Genomic DNA, 22,912 nt, shown 5'->3' with positions numbered 1-22,912 from the left:
GGTGTCTTTCATTACTACCACAGATCCTGTGGCAGCTCTCCCGCATTGCATAATACTATACTCTGGTCATCATAAGATTAGACCTGATGTAAAGAAACACAAACGTGATGATTGGTCAGAAGCCGGAGCGCACGTACACTGGTGTTGTTACGCTCTTGGAAGTAGGTCATACTTACGTATTAGATATATTATTACTAAATTACATTAAATCAGACTTTAAAATGTTCCAATGTATTAACAGCCCTGAACGTTTTTCTTAATCACAGTTCAGCTAAGTAGTTTTTATTTCAAAAATCGTACACAGTCACAGTCTCTGTTCTGTTGTGCTCCGGCTGTCGCGCTGTTAATACGCAGTATGAAATGGTTCAAATGGCTCTGAGCACTATGCGACTTAACTTCTGAGGTCATCAGTCGCCTAGAACTTAGAACTAATTAAACCTAGCTAACCTAAGGACAATACACACATCCATTCCCGAGGCAGGATTCGAACCTGCGACCGTAGCGGTCTCTCGGTTCCAGACTGTATCGCCTAGAACCCTCGGCCACTCCGGCTGGCCGCAGTATGAAAATGGCTGAGACTTCTTCCTGTTCCGTAGCTAAACACGCTTGTGGAACACTCAAAAGTGCCGGGAAACAGATTGTCTTAATGTTTTTCATAAATTTACAGAAAAAAAATCAACTTTGAAGTTTACCCCAGGACTGTATTTAATACAATTGAGACACGAATTCACATTGGATATACAGCGCAATCGGTAGCGCCGTAAACTGATAACCTAGTGCAGTTCAGGGATCTCTGGTTCAAGTCTCGCCTTACTTATCTTCCATTTTCGTTCAGTTCGAAATACCAACATCTCGTAATTGTAAAATTCATCATCATTTTTTGTGAATAATGCACGTCTTCTTGTTTGCAATTACACATTGCACGCAAAACTCCAGTTTTCACTTCAAATGTAAATTCTTGACTATCGATATTTTATGAGAGGTTGTTAATAAATTTATTTTTTTAATTTTTAGGGCAAAAATGAAAACCCAAACACTCTGTATTTGGACTATGTCCATTATTATATACCACGTATGTAGTCTCATACGAGCAAGAACTATAAATGTCGTAGAAATATTAAAAACGATCACTTTCACAGCATCGAGTACACCATACTAATGTTGCATTTTTACATTTTCTACTGCACGATTACAAAATGAACCAAACATAACTGATGTGGAACCAAGTTAACATATTTGGCCCCAGAAATAATAAGACTGCCGACCTACTGGAACTAACGCATGCAACTTTTTCACATGGCGCTGTCGAACGCTGGCGGGATATAGAACGGCACGTCATGAAGGAAGAGGGGAAATTACGGCGCCTGGGTGGTTTCGTGGATTCTTTTGTTGGTCGACTCGTTATCAACGTAGCGGATGACCATTTCAGAACTGAAACGTATTTCTCGGATTCGGATAAGGAAGGAGCTAAGAGATTACTATAATTACTGATTGCAATTAATACCTTCAGGGGCATCAGTATTCAACAATACGGGGAAATCCCTGCACTACGCTTTTGCATCACACATAGCTCGATTAACCTTTGTTTAAGACAGGAATTTAAATCACTCTTGTTTGCAATTAGAACACTATGTTAGGTGAGAACGAGAGTATTTTATGCTTTCCGTCTGGTCACATAAGAAGCGTGGGTTGTAATGGAGTTTTGCCGAATATTATTTCATTCTCCTTAAAAATTAAATGACATTCGAAGCTATGTTGTCTCTCTGCCCGTCTTTTTTTACGTCTTAACTGCAGCTACTCACATCATTGTAGGTTAGATGGACCAGCTGGCTGACCAGTGTTGTCCAAGTTTAACGTGTCGCTAAAGCTGTTGTTCCGCATCATCCCTCAGTTTATGTAAATGTAACACAGCATGAAACGTATCCTTACGATGGTGCCTTATTACACTGAACTCAGCTTGACTTCCGCTCCATGCGAAACGGAATTCAATGACACTGAAGCAAACGCGGAAGAATACATGGCGCAATGTTTATTCTTTTGATGAACAGAGTATACTCCCAAAGCACCGCGTCTGTGGCGTAGTGCTTGTTCCTGGTTACCATGTTAGCGTGTAACACTTATAAGCACACCTTTGAAGCGGAACTCGTCGGATAACGCTGCATTTTGTCACACAGCGGTCCAGCGACATGCCCATTGCAACCTGAGGTGTTTGTGTGGTGTCTGGCGAAATGAAGACGATGCAGACCCAGATCCCAGCCCGCAGCAACGTCCACGTTCGCTGCAATGCTTCAGTGTCGATCCAACGTTTGGTATAAGCTGTACGGTACGTTAACACGACGCGGACTTAGGAGAATCTCTCTTTAAGCTTTTTCAAGCGACCACTACACGATACTGTTAAAATGCGACATTAAGATTCTTTTAAAATTGGTCTTTTGTCATTTTTAATACAATGGAAAATGGCTCTCAGCACTATGGGACTTAAATACAGAGGTCATCAGTCCCCTAGAACTTAGAACTACTTAAAACGAACTAACCTAAGGACATCACACACATCCGTGACTGAGGCACGATTCGAACTTGCGATCGTAGCGGTCGCGCGGTTCGACTGTAGCGCCTAGAACCGCTCGGCCACACTGGCCGGTTAAAACAATGGAAACTCAGGAATAGGCCGAATAGTTTGTTTACAGTGAATTTTGGAAGAAACAGTATTGTGACAAACGGAAATTTCACGTAAAGTTTTTATTTTGATGATTTTTTAAAATTTTCATGAAAATCTGAATCAACCATAATCCCTCGAAATGTGCCGTTCAGCTTCTGGAAATCAATCACGTACAGAAAAAAAAAAACTAGTTACAGTCGGGCTGCAGAGTTTCTTCGTGGCCGTGCTTACGAGAACGATCACTCTCGTGAAGGATGGAAAGAACATTAGAGTTCAACGTCCCGTCGACAGAATGATCATTAGGGATGAGCTTTCATGAAGGTCGACCAAAATCTGTTGTACACAAAAAATAAAGGAAAAGTTACTTGCATTATGTGTTCCCTCCTCCGCCATATGAGGGTACGCGACACAGCCCGGAACGTTGTCGAACACGATCGTTTTGGAAGTCAAGGTGTTTTCTTTTGGTCGTCAATCTTCTGAATTGTTTGATGCGGTCCGCCAAGAATTCCTCTCCTGTGCCAACCTTTTTTCATCTTAGAGTAGCAGTTGCAGCCCACGTCCTCAACTATTTGCTGGATGTATCCCAGCCGCTGCCTTCCTCTGCATGTTTTACGCTCTACAGCTCCTTCGAGTGCAATGGAAGTTATTCCCTGATGTTTTAACAGTAGTTCTATTATCCTGTCCCTTCCACTTGTCGTTGTTTTCCATATATTTCTTTTTTCGACGATTCTGCGGAGAACCTCCTCATACCTCATCTTATCAGTTCCCCTAATATTCAACATTCGTCTGTAGCACCACATACCAAATGCTTCGATTTTCTTCTGTCCCGGTTTTCCCCACTGCCATAAAATGTTGTATTCCAAATGTATATTCTCAAAAATTTCTTTCTCAGATTAACACCTGTGCTTGATACTAGTAAACTTGGCCATGAATGCCCTTTTTACCAGTGCTAGCCTGCTTTTGGTGACCTACTTGCTCCCTACGTAATGGGCTAGGTATGAGAATTCCTTAACTTCATCTGCTTCGTGTTCACCAATTCTGATGTTAAGTGTCTCGCTGTTCGCATTTCTGCTACTTCTCATTACTTTCGATTTTCTTCAGTTTACTCTCAGTCTGTATTCTGTACTCATTAGACTGTTCATTCCATTCTTCTTCACTTTCACTTAGGATAGCAATGTCATCAGCGAATGGCATCACCGATATCCCTTCACCTTGAATTTCGATCCCACTTTTTAACCTTTCTTGTGTTTCCGTCATTGCTTCTTCGATGCATAGATTGAACAGCACATGTGAAAGAAAGACAACATCCCTGTCTTACACCCTTCTTTAATTCGCGCACTACGTTCTTAGTCTCATTGTTCTCTCTTGGTTCCTGTACATATTGTGTATTACCCGTCTTGACCTTTAGGTTACCCCTATTTTTCTCAGGATTCCGAACATCTTGCACCATTTTACAACCTCGGAAATTTTTTCCAGGTCGACAAATCCTATGAATGTGTCTAGATTTATCTTCAGTCTTGCTTCTATTATCAACCGCAACGTCAGAATGCCTCTATGGTGCCTTTCTCTTTCTTAAAACTAGACTGCTCGTCATCTAACACATTCTCAATTTTCTTTTCCACTCTTCTAAATATTACTATTGTCAGCAACTTCGATGCTTGAGCATTTAAGCTGATTATGCTATAGTTTTACCACATGTCGGCTCTTGAAATCTTGGTCACTGTGTAGATGATCTTTTTCCGAAAGTCTGACGGTGTATCGCTAGTCGCATACATCCTACACACCAACGAGAGCAATCCACTTCTCCCAATGATTTCAAAAATTCCGGTGAAATATTATCTGTTCCTTCTGCCTTACTGCATTTTAAGTAATGCAAAACTCTTCTAAATTCTATTCTAATACTACACTCCTGGAGATGGAAAAAAGAACACATTGACACCGGTGTGTCAGACCCACCATACTTGCTCCGGACACTGCGAGAGGGCTGTACAAGCAATGATCACACGCACGGCACAGCGGACACACCAGCAACCGCGGTGTTGGCCGTCGAATGGCGCTAGCTGCGCAGCATTTGTGCACCGCCGCCGTCAGTGTCAGCCAGTTTGCCGTGGCATACGGAGCTCCATCGCAGTCTTTAACACTGGTAGCATGCCGCGACAGCGTGGACGTGAACCGTATGTGCAGTTGACGGACTTTAAGCGAGGGCGTATAGTGGGCATGCGGGAGGCCGGGTGCACGTACCGCCGAATTGCTCAACACGTGGGGCGTGAGGTCTCCACAGTACATCGATGTTGTCGCCAGTGGTCGGCGGAAGGTGCACGTGCCCGTCGACCTGGGACCGGACCGCAGCGACACACGGATGCACGCCAAGACCGTAGGATCCTACGCAGTCCGTAGGGGACCGCACCGCCACTTCCCAGCAAATTAGGGACGCTGTTGCTCCTGGGGTATCGGCGAGGACCATTCGCAACCGTCTCCATGAAGCTGGACTACGGTCCCGCACACCGTTAGGCCGTCTTCCGCTCACGCCCCAACATCGTGCAGCCCGCCTCCAGTGGTGTCGCGACAGGCGTGAATGGAGGGACGAATGGAGACGTGTCGTCTTCAGCGATGAGAGTCGCTTCTGCCTTGGTGCCAATGATGGTCGTATGCGTGTTTGGTGCCGTGCAGGTGAGCGCCACAATCAGGACTCCATACGACCGAGGCACACAGGGCCAACACCCGGCATCATGGTGTGGGGAGCGATCTCCTACACTGGCCGTACACCTCTGGTGATCGTCGAGGGGACACTGAATAGTGCACGGTACATCTAAACCGTCATCGAACCCATCGTTCTACCATTCCTAGACCGGCAAGGGAACTTGCTGTTCCAACTGGACAATGCACGTCCGCATGTATCCCGTGCCACCCAACGTGCTCTAGAAGGTGTAAGTCAACTACCCTGGCCAGCAAGATCTCCGGATCTGTCCCCCATTGAGCATGTTTGGGACTGGATGAAGCGTCGTCTCACGCGGTCTGCACGTCCAGCACGAACGCTGGTCCAACTGAGGCGCCAGGTGGAAATGGCATGGCAAGCCGTTCCACAGGACTACATCCAGCATCTCTACGATCGTCTCCATGGGAGAATAGCAGCCTGCATTGCTGCGAAAGGTGGATATACACTGTACTAGTGCCGACATTGTGCATGCTCTGTTGCCTGTGTCTATGTGCCTGTGGTTCTGTCAGTGTGATCATGTGATGTATCTGACCCCAGGGATGTGTCAATAAAGTTTCCCCTTCCTGGGACAATGAATTCACGGTGTTCTTATTTCAATTTCCAGGAGTGTAGATCCCATCTTTCTTCCCTAACTACTCATGTTTGTTCTTCTATCACGTCATCCGGTAGTCCTTTCCCTCATAGAGGCCCTCAATGTAATCTTGCCACCTATCCGCTCTTTCTTCTGCATTTAATAGTGCAATTCCCATTGCACTCTTAACGTTAACCATGACTGTCAAGCGGTGTCGTTCACAAGTTGCAGATCACGTGCACCCCTTTATGACGATAATGTTTCCCGACGACAGTGGCATTTTTCAACACGATAATGCACCGTGTCACAAGACCAGGGGTGTGATGAAGTGGTTCGAGGAATACAGTAGCGAGTTCTAGTTGATGGCAGGCCCCCCAAATCGCCTGATGTGAAACCAATCGAAGACTTCTGAGATGTGATTGAACGTGGCTTCAGAGCTCACCACTCTCCTCCTCAGAGTTTATGGGAATTAAGTGTGGTGACCACTCCCTCCAACGACTTACCAAGAGCTCATTACTTCTCTGCCGCGACGCGTCGCCGCTGTTATCCGACCCAGAAGTGGACATACCAGCTATTAGGTAGGTGATCATAATGTTCTGTCTGATCAGTGTATACCTGAATTATTGGTGTCAGTTTTGGTATGCTGTCGATTCTGATGAGAACAACTCTGTCATCGAGCTGTTTACAGTAGCTTTTCTACCAGCTTCATCCTTCTGACATTCCACGCCCCGACTCGTAGAACGTTACCCTTTCGTTGATTATTCAATCTTTTCTTCATGGTCAACTCCCGCTTGGCAATTCCCGAAGATCCAAGTGGGGGACTAGTCCGGAATCTTTTGCCAATGGGGAAATCACCATGACACTTTTTTCATGTACAGGTCTCTTCTCCTGTGGATAAGCGTTCAGTGTCTTTAATGCACAAACATTTCACTCGGGACTCAACGACGCAGTGCGATAATATGATGGTACAGTGCAAATAAACCTCACCCACTCAATTATGTGCGCTAATTCCGAAAAGGCAAAGGAGAAGCAGAGTAAACAAATTGCAAATGGGTTTACCCGCGTCTGATCTCTCTAGGTCGATCATGAAGAAAGCGTTGGGTGTTTACCGGTAGCATCTTCTGCGGGTTCTGATATTTGTGCAACCCCTATAACTGGAATAGCAAGCGCAGTGAGGCATTTGTGAATCAGCTGCCACGAATTGTTTATGAGCAGCTCATTGAATACTGTTTTCAATGGTTTGACCAGATACAGTTCGTCACTGTTGAACAGTACTTGCTCTTGTTTGAGGAGTGGGCATAGTGCATGGAAGTCGGCTGTTTCGGAGGGAGATATAATAATTTCCTAATTTCGATCTCCGTGCTCAAGTCATCGTAGGTTTAATGACTTGGAGGATTTTAATGTATTCTTTTGCTGGAGTAGGTAGGTTTGAACTTTTCTGTCACAAGACACGTCCTGAGCCAATGCAACGAACTAATTGACGTTGAACGTTCAATATGTCCTCCATGGGCATTGATACATGCATCAACCCGAAGTCGTAGTGAATCTCGTTTGCGGTGATACACCTCTGGGTATTGGGCATGGTTTCACAGTCTTCCATAAAATGTGCACGAAGACTAAGCATCTTCTACTTTGGTCCCGTACAGTCTAGCTTTCAAATGCCCCCAAAAATAGAAGTCCGGTGGGTTTAGATCTGGAAAGCGTGGAGGACAGGCAACTGGTCCATCTCTACCTATTCATCCATCGCCGAATCTGTTGTTTAGAAGCCGACGGACACTGACACCAAAATGAGGAGGTTCTCCATCGTGCATGAAGTACATATTTGTCGCACAGCTAGGGGCACATCTGCCAGCAGATCAGGTAGAACATTCTCTACGAAATTATGATAACTTTGTCTGTTGAACCTGGATGGAAGAAAGTGAAGCGCTGCCATTCACCAACAGTGCCAGCCCAAACACTGATAGAAAATCTTTGTTGATGACTTGCTTCAACATTTGTGTGAGGATTGACGTGTGTCCATATATGCTGATTTGAAAATTTAAGTTGTAACGGAGCCTCATCTGTAAACAGCACCATTGCACTAAAATTGTTGTTGATACTTTAGTGAATAAACCATTCGCAGGAAAATCAGCTGCAGATAGTGCAAGTGGTATGGATACAGCTGGTCCTCTCTAACACTGGCCAGACAGTCATGTGGTCAACCTTCAGTGTTGCAACGGTAGTGTCGCGGAATAGTATAGAGTTGGAAACGTGGAATATTGTCAAAGTTTCGTTGCCTATGCCGAGAGCCAGAAGCAGTAGGTCAGCCAAGAGGTAAGAGGATTGCACATGTGTCGGAATGTGTCGTCACGCAGGGGGAATGGCCTTCTCTTTCTGAAGCTGAGAAATTTGTTAACATCGAGTATTGATTTAAGTGTCAGGAAGTAGTTTCTGAAAGTATTTGTATGGAGTGTCGCTATGTATGAAAGTGAAACATGGACGATAAGTAGTTTATACAAGAAGAGAATAGAACCTTTCGAAATGTGGTGCTACAGAAGAATGCTGAAGATTAGATGGTATCACATAACTGTTGAGGAGGTATTGAATAGAACTGGGGAGAAGAGGAGTTTGTGGCACAACTTGACGAGAAGAAGGGATCGGTTGGTAGGACATGTTCTGAGACATCGAGGAATCACCAATTTGTTATTGGAGGGCAGTGTGGAGGGTAAAAATCTTAGAGGGAGATCAAGAGATGAATACACTAAGCAGATTCAGAAGGATGTAAGCTGCAGTAGATACTGGGAGGTGAAGAAGCTTGAACAGGATAGAGTAGCATGGAGAGCTGCATCAAACCAGTCTCAAGACTGAAGACCACAACAACACAACATTAATATTCTTAGGCGTTTTTCACTTCCAAGTCTTTTATAACTGCACATTTTGGACGCTGTTATGTGGTAACTTTCTTGTGATATGATCATGTCTCGTTCAGTAAGCCGTCCAATATAATTTTCAAGAAATGCTTGCTCCTTTCATGAATACTAGTGTATATAAATATGATATACCAGGCCCATAAAGACTTAAAAATTCTTATCTGAAATTCGCCACCGTCTAGGTGTCCCTGGCGCTAACTGGCTTCGAGCTGTTTGCCAAGACAATACTCATGGCCAACACCACAGCCAAAGGACAGGAGGTGAAAGTGAAGCACGAGCACTCCACACTGGTCATCGCGTCCGGCATCGTCGGCGCGCTGGTCTCCACTGACGGAGAGAATATCGAACTCCTGCGATATGGCCAGGTATGCGTATTTTCCACCTAGTGATACATTTTTCGACACAACAAAAATTACAACTACCGAACTACTCGGAGCGATATTAACGGGTTTTGTCGTGTGCGAGGAGTGGCATTCAAATAATCTCACACTGTCCTGACTTAGATTTTAGGACGTGACTTATGGTCGATACCACCTCCTCTCCTTTTCCATCGAACGTGATTTAGAATTCCACAACAGACATTTTCAATGGTACTCGAAAAACGAACCTTAAGACGAAGTTTGTTTATTTTTCTTTCTTTTTTTAAAGACGGGATACAGTCTTTCATCGACAGTGATATTCCACTAAATGTCATCAGTCTCCTGACTCGTTCTAAGCGGCTCCCCACGGCTTTCTCTCTTGTGCTAACTGTTTCATCAAAGAATAGCGCTTATACCAAGTCATTTAGTGTACATACATTGAGGTGACAAAAGTCATGGGAAAGCGATATGATTCACATATACAGATGACAGCAGAACTAATTTATATAAGAATGGCAATGAACAATTAATCATATAATTAACCGAGTGCGGAACCCTTTTGCCCCTATTAAACTGTTTCACCTTCGGTATCCGTTTTGTACAGTTCTAGAACAGAAGCAGTTGTTTCTGTCCTTCCTGAAAGCGAATAGTGTCAGTGGGTTTTTAGATGAATTCATATGGTATGCAAACAATCCTCTATTTCATCTCGGGAGTTGTTTGAGCTTGTAGCACTTCGACAAGGCCACTTCAGGAAATCTACTTCAACTTTCGATAAGAACAACGCAATGATCTTACTGTCACGCGCAGTACAGTCCCGTTACGGGAGAGATTAGATACTAAATTATTACCATCGTGAGGAAGATAATGTAATCTAAACGCTTACTAACATCTCCTTTCATGCGTGGGCTATAACTAATAGTAAGGAATATAGATGGAAAAAACAAACTCTACGCCCACTGTAAAAATCACAAATTTCGCTAGATTCGCATTCTGAAGAGGTGCGTCCAAATACTTGACCGGGCACCCACATTTAAGTTTCCATTTACTTCTCTAGATCATTTAAGGCAGCTCAGATATTAAAGTTGTTTTGTCTCATGGCGTTGTGAGAGCTCCGAGTAGAGTAGGCAAATTAAACTTTTCCTGGCCAATAAATATGCACAATAAACAAATAATTTTAATCGACTTTAGGCAACCCAAGTAAGAGTTAAATGAGTTTGTGACTGTTTTTGGCTTTTTCTAAACTTTTGAGGGCCGAAAAACCACGAAATATTGGGACTTTTTTGAGTTTTTCACTTACAGCTTGAAAGCCTTACAGCCTACAGAAAATTAACAAAAGACGTGAATGGAAGAGCGTATCATTTTGCTTAGAATAACCTATTTAAAAGTTAATGCCAGTTTAGCTGTTTAGCCACAATCGACCGTCAAAGATCGGCAAATTTTTAGCAGTTTGCCGGAAACGTGGGTAAGCCTCATGTTCCAGCTCCTGTAACTGGAAAAGGGCTGTAACCTCCCCACAAAATAAAATATTTTCATTAATATTCTCATTTAGTGTAACCTCAAGACACAAAAATTCCTAAACCTCTCAACAGTAAAAAAATATAATTATGTCGTTCACATTCAGTGTAACCTCCCCACAAAATAAATTGCGTAACCTATCAATAATAAAAACGTGACTAATCTCTCAATAAAAAAATGTGGGTCACTTATAACCTTTCAATAACTGATAGTCAATTTAATCTGGTAACTTTTCGACATCAGCAATGCTGCGTCATGGCCCTGATTCATCATTCTGAATAAACTGAAAAATCTTACCTTAATTAGATCCCCGGATAACGCGTATATATCTGCTCCTATAAGAATTTTTCCTGGCGCAGCTAAGTGCAATGCTGGCCGATAGATTTGCTTATATAAAAGGAAAGAACTGATTTTTCTTTTCAATAACCGGGATGGCCAAGGATTGGAGAAATTAGTGAATTCTTTAAATTGAGATGAATATCAAAAGTTAGTTTTTATGATTATGATTATTATTAACAGATTTTTTTAAAACCTTTACATGGGACTTGATGTAACAATACTACATATGCGCGAGGCTGCTTTTACCTTATCCTACAACGCTCAGGCTCTGCCATCGCTGCACACGGCCGGTCCAGTCAACACGATACACCAGACACGACTGCTCGCTCGCAACAACTTACTCCTACTGCTACATAAGTTTCTATTGCAGTCAATACTGCTCTTTGGTCTCAGATTCTCTTCTAGCTTACATATCGCAGGCAGCGCGTGAGCAATACATCGAAATTACATCAGCTCGAGTGCGCTAGCAAAAAATTCCTTAATTATGGACCTCTTACATAACCCTCCACTGGGGGGCAAAAATTTGGCAGCGATGGTGAGTCAACTGGACTTTCCATAAGCAACAAATTTTTCTATAATCTATTTAGTTACTGTGTCTACAGTCCCAGAGTATATGCATCATTGGTAAGTGCAGAACATATTAAGAAATTAAATAGAGTGCATATGCACAGAGTACAAAACATATTGAGATATGACAAAGTATATACGCAATGAGTACAAACTATATTAACAAATGACATAAAGTGCACACGTACTGCATAAGTGTTTAGCATTTTTACATGAACTGATCACATTAACAAATGAAATAAAGTGCACATGCACTATAAAAGTTTTTAAAAGTTTGCATCTATTTAAACAAATTGAGAAATAAAATAAATTGCACACTCACTTTATAAGTCTTTACCATTTTATAAAAACTAGGATAGGAATGGGAAGGATTGCAACATGGTTGTAGCACAGTAGGTTGCACGTAGCTGCACTGAAAGTGCATATCTTTCTACAGAAGCACAACACCAAGTGAGACAATCTGAAGTTCTCTTCCCTGAAGTATTTATCAGTGTAGCCAAGACACTGAAATGTTGTATTAATATTCAATGTTATCATTTTGGTAGTACATTAGGTACACCAAACAGAAGGACCATAACAACATCTCCATCGTTCAAGGTGGTGGACAGCTTGATATGTCAACACCATATTCTTGTAGAATCCATATTCTTACAGCAACGTAGCATTAGTGCAAAAACCAATATAGTGCTCCATGATCATGAGGATGGACAGGATAAACGGATATTGCAGTAATTGCTGATAATTAGGTCAGAAGGTGAAGGACTTTAACTCTTATGCTAGTCGTCATAGAATTACACTAGTGTATCAATCGATATGAACAATTATTGTCACTCATTGACTAGTTACTAAAGATGTAGTAAGTATTGAGTATTACAAAACACTATTCACAACTCATCTGATTGAATCAGTGGCATTCATTGGTCAATTACTAAACATGCAGCAAGTATTGAGTATTAAAAAACACTATTCATAACTCATCTGATTGAATCAGTGGCATTCATTGGCCAGTTACAAAGTATTCATATAGTGTTACAAAACATTATTCAGTGTTATTCACAAGTCATCATTTAAAACAGGAGTTATTGAGTGTAGCATCAAGTTACTGGTGTTTATATATGATATCATGTAAGTGACATGAGACATATTTAAAATGTAAGACATTGGAACTATTATTCAAGGTCGGTAGTCCAATAATACATAGACATAATGGAATCAATACACAGAAAATTTGCCTTATCTTTAGGACTAAATATATATCTTAAACTGGTAGCATTATTTAGTTGTATACTGGTAATAGTTGGGACTTGTAAATTTTTTTTTTTTTTTTTTTTTTTTTGGTAATGCTTTGCACTGGGATCGATAATTATTTGCTGGGGCACTATCAGCTGTTCATTTTACTTGACTTTAAACTCGCGAAATTGAAGTAACTGATTGGAGTCGTTGCTTTGCACAGGCTTGCTGCAGCATCCAAACTGCTGTCGAGATTGTACTACTGTAGTAACTGAAGATCCATGTAATTTGCCAGCTGAAGATGGGTGCAAACCCGAAATGCATATTGGCGTAAATAAAAAACGCATTAAAAAGTGGCTGGTTGCCGTATTTTTTCAGTGAAATATCATTATCCACGGCCACGGAGCTCAACAGTCCAAATAAAATGGACAAATTGTTAAATAAAAACTTGTTTCTAGTTATATAATTAAGCATACAGCATAGCATGACAGAAAACGTATTAGGTCAAAAACATAGACAGTTTTCAAGTGCAAAAAATGTACACACAGTATCATAAAGTAGTAGCAAAAAATGTAAAATAGTCAAGATGTTGAGATATCATAATGCAAAATGTCAATATCAACTGGTGTTTGTTACATCTTAAACATTTCATAGTGCATAGAGACAAAAATTCTACTTTCGATAGGAAAACAATCATACATACACAAAATCGAAAATGTGCACTGTCTGATATATAACGACAAGAAAAGCGATCTGCTAACCTTACCTTGCCGGGCACTTGCCAGGAAAAAAAGATGATAATCATCAGAAGTGTTCATATCAATAACCGGAAAAGGCATTACAATGTGATAAAACATAAAGTATGTTCATTCAATAAAGGGTTTAATATTGGAGACATGGTGATTGCCTTTGCTTTTTCTGGTTCTCAAAGTTTCAACAGTACCACATTGGGATGAGGAATGCTGCGAATTCTGTATGGACCTGCGTATAGAAGTTCAAATTTATTGCATCTACTCTTTCCTCTGTTGGATAAATAGTGTGTACGTACTAATATCTTCTGTCCTATGTGAAAGTCACGGCGTGTACAAACCTGTTTTTGCTGTCTTCTCTTTGCGGCACGTTTGTTGTTGTTGAGCTCAACCTCAATTATTTCATGGTGGCGTAGTCGACGAGATGTAGCAAAGGATACTAATTCTTTAATTTTGTTAGGTGGTTCAACATTTTTCAATATAACACTCGGAGATAGCATAGTAGATTCATTTGGTATGGAGTTACTTACATCCTGGAATGAGAGTATGTGTGTATCCCAATCAATATGTCTTTTATGGCAGTACATTCTACACAGTTTACCAATTTCTTTCATCAGTCGTTCACAAGGGTTCGAAGAAGCGTGATACTTGGATATATAGATCGTAGAAATGTCTTTAGCTCGTAACATACGTGTCCATATCGCAGATAGAAATTGTGGTCCACTGTCGGAAATTACTTTCAATACATGCCCTACATGAAATAAAAAATGTTTTACAAATGCATTCGAAATAGATTTAGCAGTAGCTTTGCGCAACGGAGTGAAGGTAACAAATTTCGAAGTGAGTTCAACAGCGACAAAGGTGTAGCAAAAACCTCTATTAGTTCTGGGAATCGGTTCAAAAATGTCTACAGCGGCCATGTGTCTCAATTTAACAGGTACAATGGGATGTAACGGAGGAATGTGTGAAGTCGTGTCTGATTTAGCATTCTGGCAGATTTTACATGATGCTAAAACTCGTCGAATGCGTTTCTCCATGTTGGCAAAATAACAGTTCTGCCTCAGTATAACAAAACATTTTCTGGCTCCATAATGTGCGTAACTCAAATGAGTATACCAAATTAATTTGTTAACAAGTTCGTCAGGAATGCATAATAACCAGTTGCCGTCAGGATGAGAGCGGCGGAACAGAATGTTATTGCGTATCGTGTAATGGTTTCTAATGGTAACGTTATTCTTATCTTGCCAAAGGTGTTTAATTTCTTTCCATACGTTGTCTTTACTCTGCTCTTGTGCTATGTCTCGTAATGACGATGAAATGAAATTTTCAAATGCGGTATGTTGAATATACATGACGCTAGAATTTGCTTGGCAGAAGTTGGTTGCGATGTCTTGCTGATTGTTGCAGAGAGAACGAGATAGTGCGTCTGCTACAATATTTTGTGTACCGGGAATGTGAACAATTGTAAAATTAAATTCCTGTAAATAAAGTTTCCATCTGCTTAATCTGTCATGTGTAAATTTAGCGGAAAGTAAAAACTGGATAGCTCTGTGGTCTGTGTAAACGGTAGTATGTCTTCCATAAAGAAAATGCCTAAATCGGGTAAATGCCCATACAACACATAATGTTTCAAGTTCTGTAACAGAATAATTGCGTTCAGCAGGTGACAGAACGCGACTTGCAAAGGCGATGTTTTTAATTACTGCATTACCGTCTTCTTCAATTTCCTGAAAAATGTGTGCGCCTAAAGCTGTGTCAGAGCTGTCGGTGGCAATGGAAAAATTTCTAGTGAGATCTGGGTGTGATAAAAGTGGTGCGTTCAACAAAGCTTGTTTCAGATTGACAAATTCTGACTGCGCTTGGCTATCCCAGGACCAAATAGTGTTTTTACCCGTCAGTTGGCATAATCTAGGAGTGTCTAAAGCAGAGTAACGAATAAATTTACGAAAAAAGTTAATTAAACCCAGAAAGCTGCGTAATTGTTTCTTCGTCGTTGGAACAGTAATGTCACGTAAAGCTTGAAGTTTTTCCGGGTCAGGCGCAATGCCTTCTGCTGAAATTACATGTCCAAGAAATTTTATGGAAGTTCTGCCAAAGTGCGATTTGTTAAGATTAACTGTGAGTCCTTGTGCACGAAAAGTTTGCAACAGTTGTTCCAGAATCAGATTATGTTCAAACCAGTTAGCTTCTGCAATAAGAATGTCGTCTACATACGTTGTGATTCTGTCTTTTAATTCTGTCGGAAGTATAGTATTCAAACCGCGAATAAACGCTGCTGAAGAAATTGTTAAACTGATCGGTAATTTACAAAATTGATGACACTCACCAAAACAGAGAAATGCTGTGTACTTTCTGCAGTTCGGATGGAGCTGAATTTGCCAAAATCCCGATCTTAAATCTAATGTGGAATAAACAGCAGTACCATGAAATTTCTGTAGAAGTTCTTCTAGTGTCTGTGGGCGATCTGTTTCATTAATAATAATGTCGTTGATGTGACACGAATCAAGTACGAGTCGAAGAGATCCATCCTGTTTCTTAACAATATGGAGCGGGTTTATGTACGGACTAACTGCTGGTTCAATAATACCTTGATCAAGCATAGCTTGCAATTCTTTCTTAACTTGTTCTCTGTGAATATACGGAATGGGATAATGTTTGGCTTGAAACGTGTCGTGTTGTTTAACTTGAAATTCCTACATGAAACCGGACATAGTACCAGGGATGTTGTCAAAAACTAGAGCTTGCTGTAAAAGAATTTTGCGTAGTTGCGTACGTTCGTCGCCTGTATTTGCACTGCTCTGTTTAACCTTATCCGAAATCATTTGTATAACGTCATAGTCGGCTTCGTGTGGTGTATTGTAGTTGTGAACATACGTGTCTATGAACAATGTGGAATGACAGTTTATGTTACGTGATGCAGAAATGACCTCTGTCCGATTAATTGTTTGTTCTTCTGCAGATAAAGAGTGCTGAAATTCTAATGCCAGTTGTACATTTTCATCCTTTAACATTAAATAGGAATTTTGAAAGTCAATAATTGCGTCGTGTTGTACCAAAAAATTCGTACCTAAAATAACGTCTGTTGTCAATAGGGAACAATCCAAAAATTTGAGTGGAACGTATGACCTGCAATACAAAATGATAAGTGTGTCTGTAACTTTACATCTACTCCTTTACCAGATACTGCTCCTTTTACTTTAGTTTTACCGAATGGTAACATAGGATAAGTATTCTCTTCGTTACATTCGTTGAAAGTTTCCTCATTTATAACTGATATAGGTGATCCAGAGTCGATTGCTGCTGAAAATTTGGATGATCCAATCTTTACTTCAATGACAGGATGAGAAATGCTTTTTTGAATAACTGGTTTTTCCTGCAAATGAGTGTCTCGAATGTCGTCAAAAGTAATAACATTTTCGTGAACAAGAGTCTGTGTATCAAAAGTGTTGCTTACATCGCTGGAAGGTTCAATCTGTGCTGTATGTAGTCAACTTCTATCTGACGTGCTGTTATTTGCGGGAGGATGCTGTGGCATTTCCACTATTTGTTCTGTTCTGTTATTTCTCCCTGACGTATTACGTTCGGGATGATATCTACTGTCTGGTTCATTCATGATAATCTGTTGTTGCCGATGATTCTGCTGCTGGTAAGACCGACTGTTACGCTGAAAACTGTGCTCATTACTTTTACGTCTGTCATAATAATCGTTGCTATACGGTGCGTTGCGATATGAGTTGAAATGGTGTGTTTTCTGTACTTAGTGATTTCCTTGTTGCCGTGCGTTACTATTTGGTGGAGCCGACGCTATACGTGTAGGCGGCGAAACATTAGCGCTTGGTTGACCTTGCAGACTACATTGTTGGTTAGGTATGCTAACCGACTGGTTTTGTTGATGTTGTGGGGAAAAGCCTCTATTGTTCCCAAATTGTCTTTGCTGTTGCTGATAACTATGAGGATACTGATAATTAAAATTTTGTCTGTTATTAAAGTTCTGGTGGTTGTCATTCCTGGACCGTCTATCACCTTTGCTATTAAAATAGCGTGGCTGACCGTAATTTCCGTATCCGTTTTTTCCTTGGTTATGATGTGAAAAATTTTTGTTAATGAAGGAATAGTCTGATTGCTGAACTTCCAAAAGCTGTAACAGATCTCTGAATGCCGAAATATTTTCTTTCTGCTGACCTGTTAAAAGTGATACTCTTAACGATCGTGGTAATTTAGAAATACATAATAGGATAAGTGCGGATTCACTGTATGGCTCACTTCAGTATTGGTTTTGTGGGACCATGTGTTCAAAAAATTGCGTGACAGTGGGAAAATTTGAGTTCTCATAATTTGGTAAGCTAATTAATTGATCCTTGATTCAGCGCTGTGTCGTCTTCGACCAATATGGTGACAGAAAGGTATTCTGAAATTCTTCTACCGAATAGCACTGTCTCGCGATCGGTCTCATACGAGTTGCTGATTCGCCTTCCAAAAAACTGCAAATAAATTCAAGTTCGTGTGTCACGGGCCAAGTTGGTGGAAAAGCAAAGCTAAATTGTTGTATCCAATCCAAAGGGTGAATGTGTGTTCTGTCATTTTTAAATACCTTAAATTTCCTAACCGACAGAAAGTGCTTGTAATCAAAATTTTCGTCTCTGAATGTGTGAACAGGTTCAGGATTGTATGATAATCTGTTTGTCTGTGACTTTTCGGAATCTAAGTCACGTACTCTCTGTAAAGTACCCAAATTGTACTGGCTGTGTGATTGTGAGAAATGTTCGGAAAGTGGCGTATGCTGTGATGTGTTAAAGGCTGAAATATTTTTCATCTCCGTCAGTGGTATTGGACGAACCTATCTCACTAATCGTCTGCTGTAAATTTTGGAATTCGGGTGTTTGATTAAACGAAACTGGTGACGTACCGTCTGATTTGGTATCATTATTATTCTCGATAACGTCAATACGACTGGCCAATTCATCAAATTTTTCAGTCAATGCTTTAACCTGATCATCATTTTTAGTGTCACGAGCATTAATTTGTTTTTGAATTTTACGGGTAGTTTTGCTCAATTTCTTAACGTCTGCTTTAATGGCATCGGGATCCTGTATTAATTCTAATTGTTCAAGTCTGTTGGTCACTGTCTGAAAGTCTACTGTGTGTGTGTCTATTTTTTTTTTTTAAGATCGAAGATTTCATCATGCAATTCGGTGTTCAACTGTTTGATTTCGTCTGATACTGTTGCAATATTGTTGTCTACGTATGTTTTCGCCTTCTTAAACATTTTACGCTTATCTTCCTGTCTCTGTGCAGTAAATGTTTCCATGACTTGTTTCTTTACTTTGTTCTGTTCCTATATGAATTTACGGTAACGCGTTTCACTGTTTTGTAGGTGGTGATTAAAACGTTCGTCAATTAGGCTGTTCTGTTGTTCGAATTTCGTGTCTACTTTCGCATCCAGTGTGCGTGAAAGTTCTGATGACATTACTTTAAACTCGTCGCGTAACTGTGTTGTATTTTCAGAACATTGTTTAGCGACTGCACTAATTTCATCTCTAAGTAATTCGGTTGTGGCTGCATGTGTATTACATATTTCTTGTGCAACGGATCTAATTTCTTCACTACTATTCCTAGCACTAGCCTTAATTTCCTCACGTAGCTGTTTTTTAGTTTCATTGCAGTGCTCGGCAACGGCTGTAATCCGTTCAGTAAGCTGTTCAGTAGAGGTGTCAAGTTTTTCATTAATCTGTTTGGAATTGTTGTCTTGTTTTTCATTAAGTTGTTTGTAATTGTTGTCTTGTTTTTCATTCGACTGTCTGAGTTTTTCATCAAGTTGTAGCAATACTGCCGTAACGTGATCCATGCCAAAAGTAGCGACTCTATTTTCTATGATGTGTGATGGTGTATCTTCATGTGACACGTTTTGAATAACCATTTGGTCATTGCCTGATTCACGAAAAGGTTCGCTAATCGGATGTGCACTGTTGGCCTCTAGAGCGGAATCAAATAAATCTGACGTGTTTTGTGTATGTTGTTCACCTTCGTTAGAAACAATTATCTGTGTAAATTTTGCAAATCAGGCGTGTCAACCTGGACAGCGTTCATTGTAACGGAAAGTGCCGCGTCATCAATTGTCGTTACATTTACATTGGACACAACTGAATTTGTTTGCTCATCATTTAGATTAGAATCATTACTGGTGGTCGGTACGCACTGATTGTCTGTAACTGGAGGATTATCGTCAAGACACTGAGTGTCGTTAGTATTATCAGTCAAATTATTAAAGCCAGCTTTTTCACCCATTACTACTCGCGATGTACTGTTAGCAGTTATTTGCGGCATTTTCACAACTCAAAAGTTATGCACAAAGTCAAACAAAGACAAAGCAAAAATGGAACAAATACAGTTACAACAAAGAGCAATAAATTGCCGATGATCTGTGAAAGAAAAAGTGACAAATTAGTAAATGCGTTGCGCCAGATGCAAACTACTTTTAATATTAAGTAAATAAGAGCAGATATATAGCTGACTACTTCTCAGAAATTCACAAAAATACGATCCTGGCCGGTTGTCTACAAGTGTAACCTCCCCACAAAATAAAATATTTTCATTAATATTCTCATTTAGTGTAACCTCAAGACACAAAAATTCCTAAACCTCTCAACAGTAAAAAAATATAATTATGTCGTTCACATTCAGTGTAACCTCCCCACAAAATAAATTGCGTAACCTATCAATAATAAAAACGTGACTAATCTCTCAATAAAAAAATGTGGGTCACTTATAACCTTTCAATAATTGATAGTCAATTTAACCTAGTAAATTTTGGACGTCAGCAGTGTTGCGTCATGGCCCTGATTCATCATTCTGAATAAACTGAAAAATCTTACCTTAATTAGATCGCCGGATAACGCGTATATATCTGCTCCTATAAGAATTTTTCCTGGCGCAGCTAAGTGCAATGCTGGCCGATAGATTTGCTTATATAAAAGGAAGGAACTGATTTTTCTTTTCAATAATCGAGATGGCCAAGGATTGGAGAAATTAGTGAATTCTTTAAATTGAGATGAATGTCAAAAGTTACTTTTTATGAGGAAGATTATTATTAACAGATTTTTTTTAAAACATTTACATGGGACTTGATGTAACAATACTACATATGCGCGAGGCTGCTTTTACCTTATCCTACAACGCTCAGGCTCCGCCATCGCTGCACACGACCGGCCCAGCCAACACGATACACCAGACACGACTGCTCGCTCGCAACAACTTACTCCTACTGCTGCACAGTTCCTACTGCAGTCAATACTGCTCTTTTGTCTCAGATTCTCTTCTAGCTTACATATCGCAGGCAGCGCGTGAGCAATACATCGAAATTACATCAGCTCGAGTGCGCTAGCAACAAATTCTTTATTTATGGACCTCTTACAGGGCTACTCAAAAAGAAAAATGTCCATGAGAGTTGTACAGCATCGAATTCTGCGTAACAAGACTTCCAGAATCTTGAAATTCACTCACTCCTTTACGAAGATACAAGTAAACACGGGTATGAATTCAGGCATTAACCTCCTGCTAAGACTTTTTGTCGAGCACCAAATCTTACACTTTCGTCCAGATATTCAGTTTAAGGAGAGTTTAGTTAGGTACCTGCCTACCTACCTACCTGTTTTCCTAGTTCTATGTGTTAGTATCAGTTAATTACCATGCCAGTCCAAGTTGGTAACAAGCGAGTTCAAAAATGAAAAACACTTTATCAAATGATAGAATTTATTAATGGGAAAACATTTTAATTACAATATACAATTGACGAGAGATATTTTTCAGGAACACTATTTAATTAATTATCGTGCTGTACTGGCATTCATTTACAGCTTTTTTTATGTTTTCTGTGTTTGGGGGAAGATGGTCCAAGGGCGGACGGGTAGTCGTCCAATTCTTCGTCTTCTTCTGGCATGACATACAAATCGACTTCCTCCCCGATGAAGTCAATCGCATCATCGACTTGCATCGAAAGGTCCTCTTCTGCTAGTGAGTTAAGGCATGAAAGTCCCTTTGAATCGCTGCATAAAGCCAAGCACTTTATATATCCTTTCCTACACAAACAAGATACACTATGTGATCAAAAGTATTCGGACACCTGCCTGGAAATGATTTACAAGTTCGTAGTGCCCTCCATCGGTAATGCTGGAGCCTTAGCCTTCACGACAGTTTCCACTCTCGCAGGCATACGTTCAGTCAGGTGCTGGAAGGTTTCTTGGGGAATAGCAGACCATTCTTCACGAAGTGTGCACTGAGGAGAGGTGTCGATTTCGATCGGTGAGGCCTGGTACGAAGTCGGCGTTCAAAAACATCCCATAGTTGTTCTGCAGGGTTCAGGTCAGGACTCTGTGCAGTCCAGTCCATTATGGGAACGTTATTGTCGTGTAACCACTCCGTCACAGGTTGTGCATTATGACCAGGTGCTCGATCGTATTGAAAGATGCAGTCGCCATCCCCGAATTGCTCTTCAACAATGGGAAGCAAGACGGTGCCTAAACCATCAGTGTAGCTCTGTCCTGTGACAGTGCCACGCAAAACAATGAGGGGTGCAAGCCCCCTCCATGAAAACCACGACCACACCATAACACCAACCCGTCCGAATTTTACTGTTGGCACCACACAAGCTGGCAGATGACGCTCACTGGACAATTGCAATACCCACACGCTGCCATCGGATTGCCACATTGTGTTCCGTGATTCGTCACTCCACACAACGTTTTCCCACTGTCCAGTCGGCCAACGTTTACGCTTCTTACACCAAGCGAGGCGTGATGTGTGGTTTATGAGCAACCGCTCTACCATGAAATCCAATTTTTCTTACCTCCCGCCTATCTGTCATAGTACTTTCAGTGGATCCTGATACAGTTTGGAATTCCTGTGTGATGGTCTGGATAGATGTCTGCCTTTTTCTCATTATGACCCTCTTCAATTGTCGGCGGTCTGTGTCAGTCAACAGACGAGGTCGGCCTGTACGCTTTTGTGCTGTACGTGTCCCTTCATATTTCCATTTCACTATCGCGTCGGAAACAGTGGACCTAGGGATGTTCAGGAGTGTGGAAATCTCGCGTACAGACGTATGACACAAGTGACACCCCATCACCTGACCACGATCTAAGTCCGTGAGTTCCATGGAGCGCCCCATTCTGCTGTCTCACGATATCTAGTGACTACTGAGGTCTCTGATATGGCGTACATGGCAGTAGGTGGCAGCACAATGCACCTAATATGAAAAACGTATGTTTTTTGGGGTGTACGGCTACTTTTGATCACATAGTGT

The 22,912-nt window shown here is 41.0% G+C and overlaps 1 protein-coding gene across 1 annotated transcript in view; it reads left to right on the top strand.

Moving 5' to 3' along the window:
* The window catches only part of LOC126336488 (latrophilin Cirl-like), a 254,196-nt gene that overhangs the window by 102,564 nt on the left and 128,720 nt on the right, over positions 1–22,912 (top strand). The window contains exon 7 of the mRNA XM_050000231.1: positions 9,038–9,220. Within this exon, the coding sequence (XP_049856188.1) occupies positions 9,038–9,220 (183 nt within the window). The remainder of the gene's footprint in view (positions 1–9,037; positions 9,221–22,912) is intronic.

This window comes from Schistocerca gregaria, chromosome 2 (genome assembly GCF_023897955.1).
Source record: "Schistocerca gregaria isolate iqSchGreg1 chromosome 2, iqSchGreg1.2, whole genome shotgun sequence".
NCBI lineage: Eukaryota > Metazoa > Arthropoda > Insecta > Orthoptera > Acrididae > Schistocerca > Schistocerca gregaria.
Note: the sequence above shows the minus strand (reverse complement) of the source record. Positions and strands in the feature narration are given on the sequence as shown.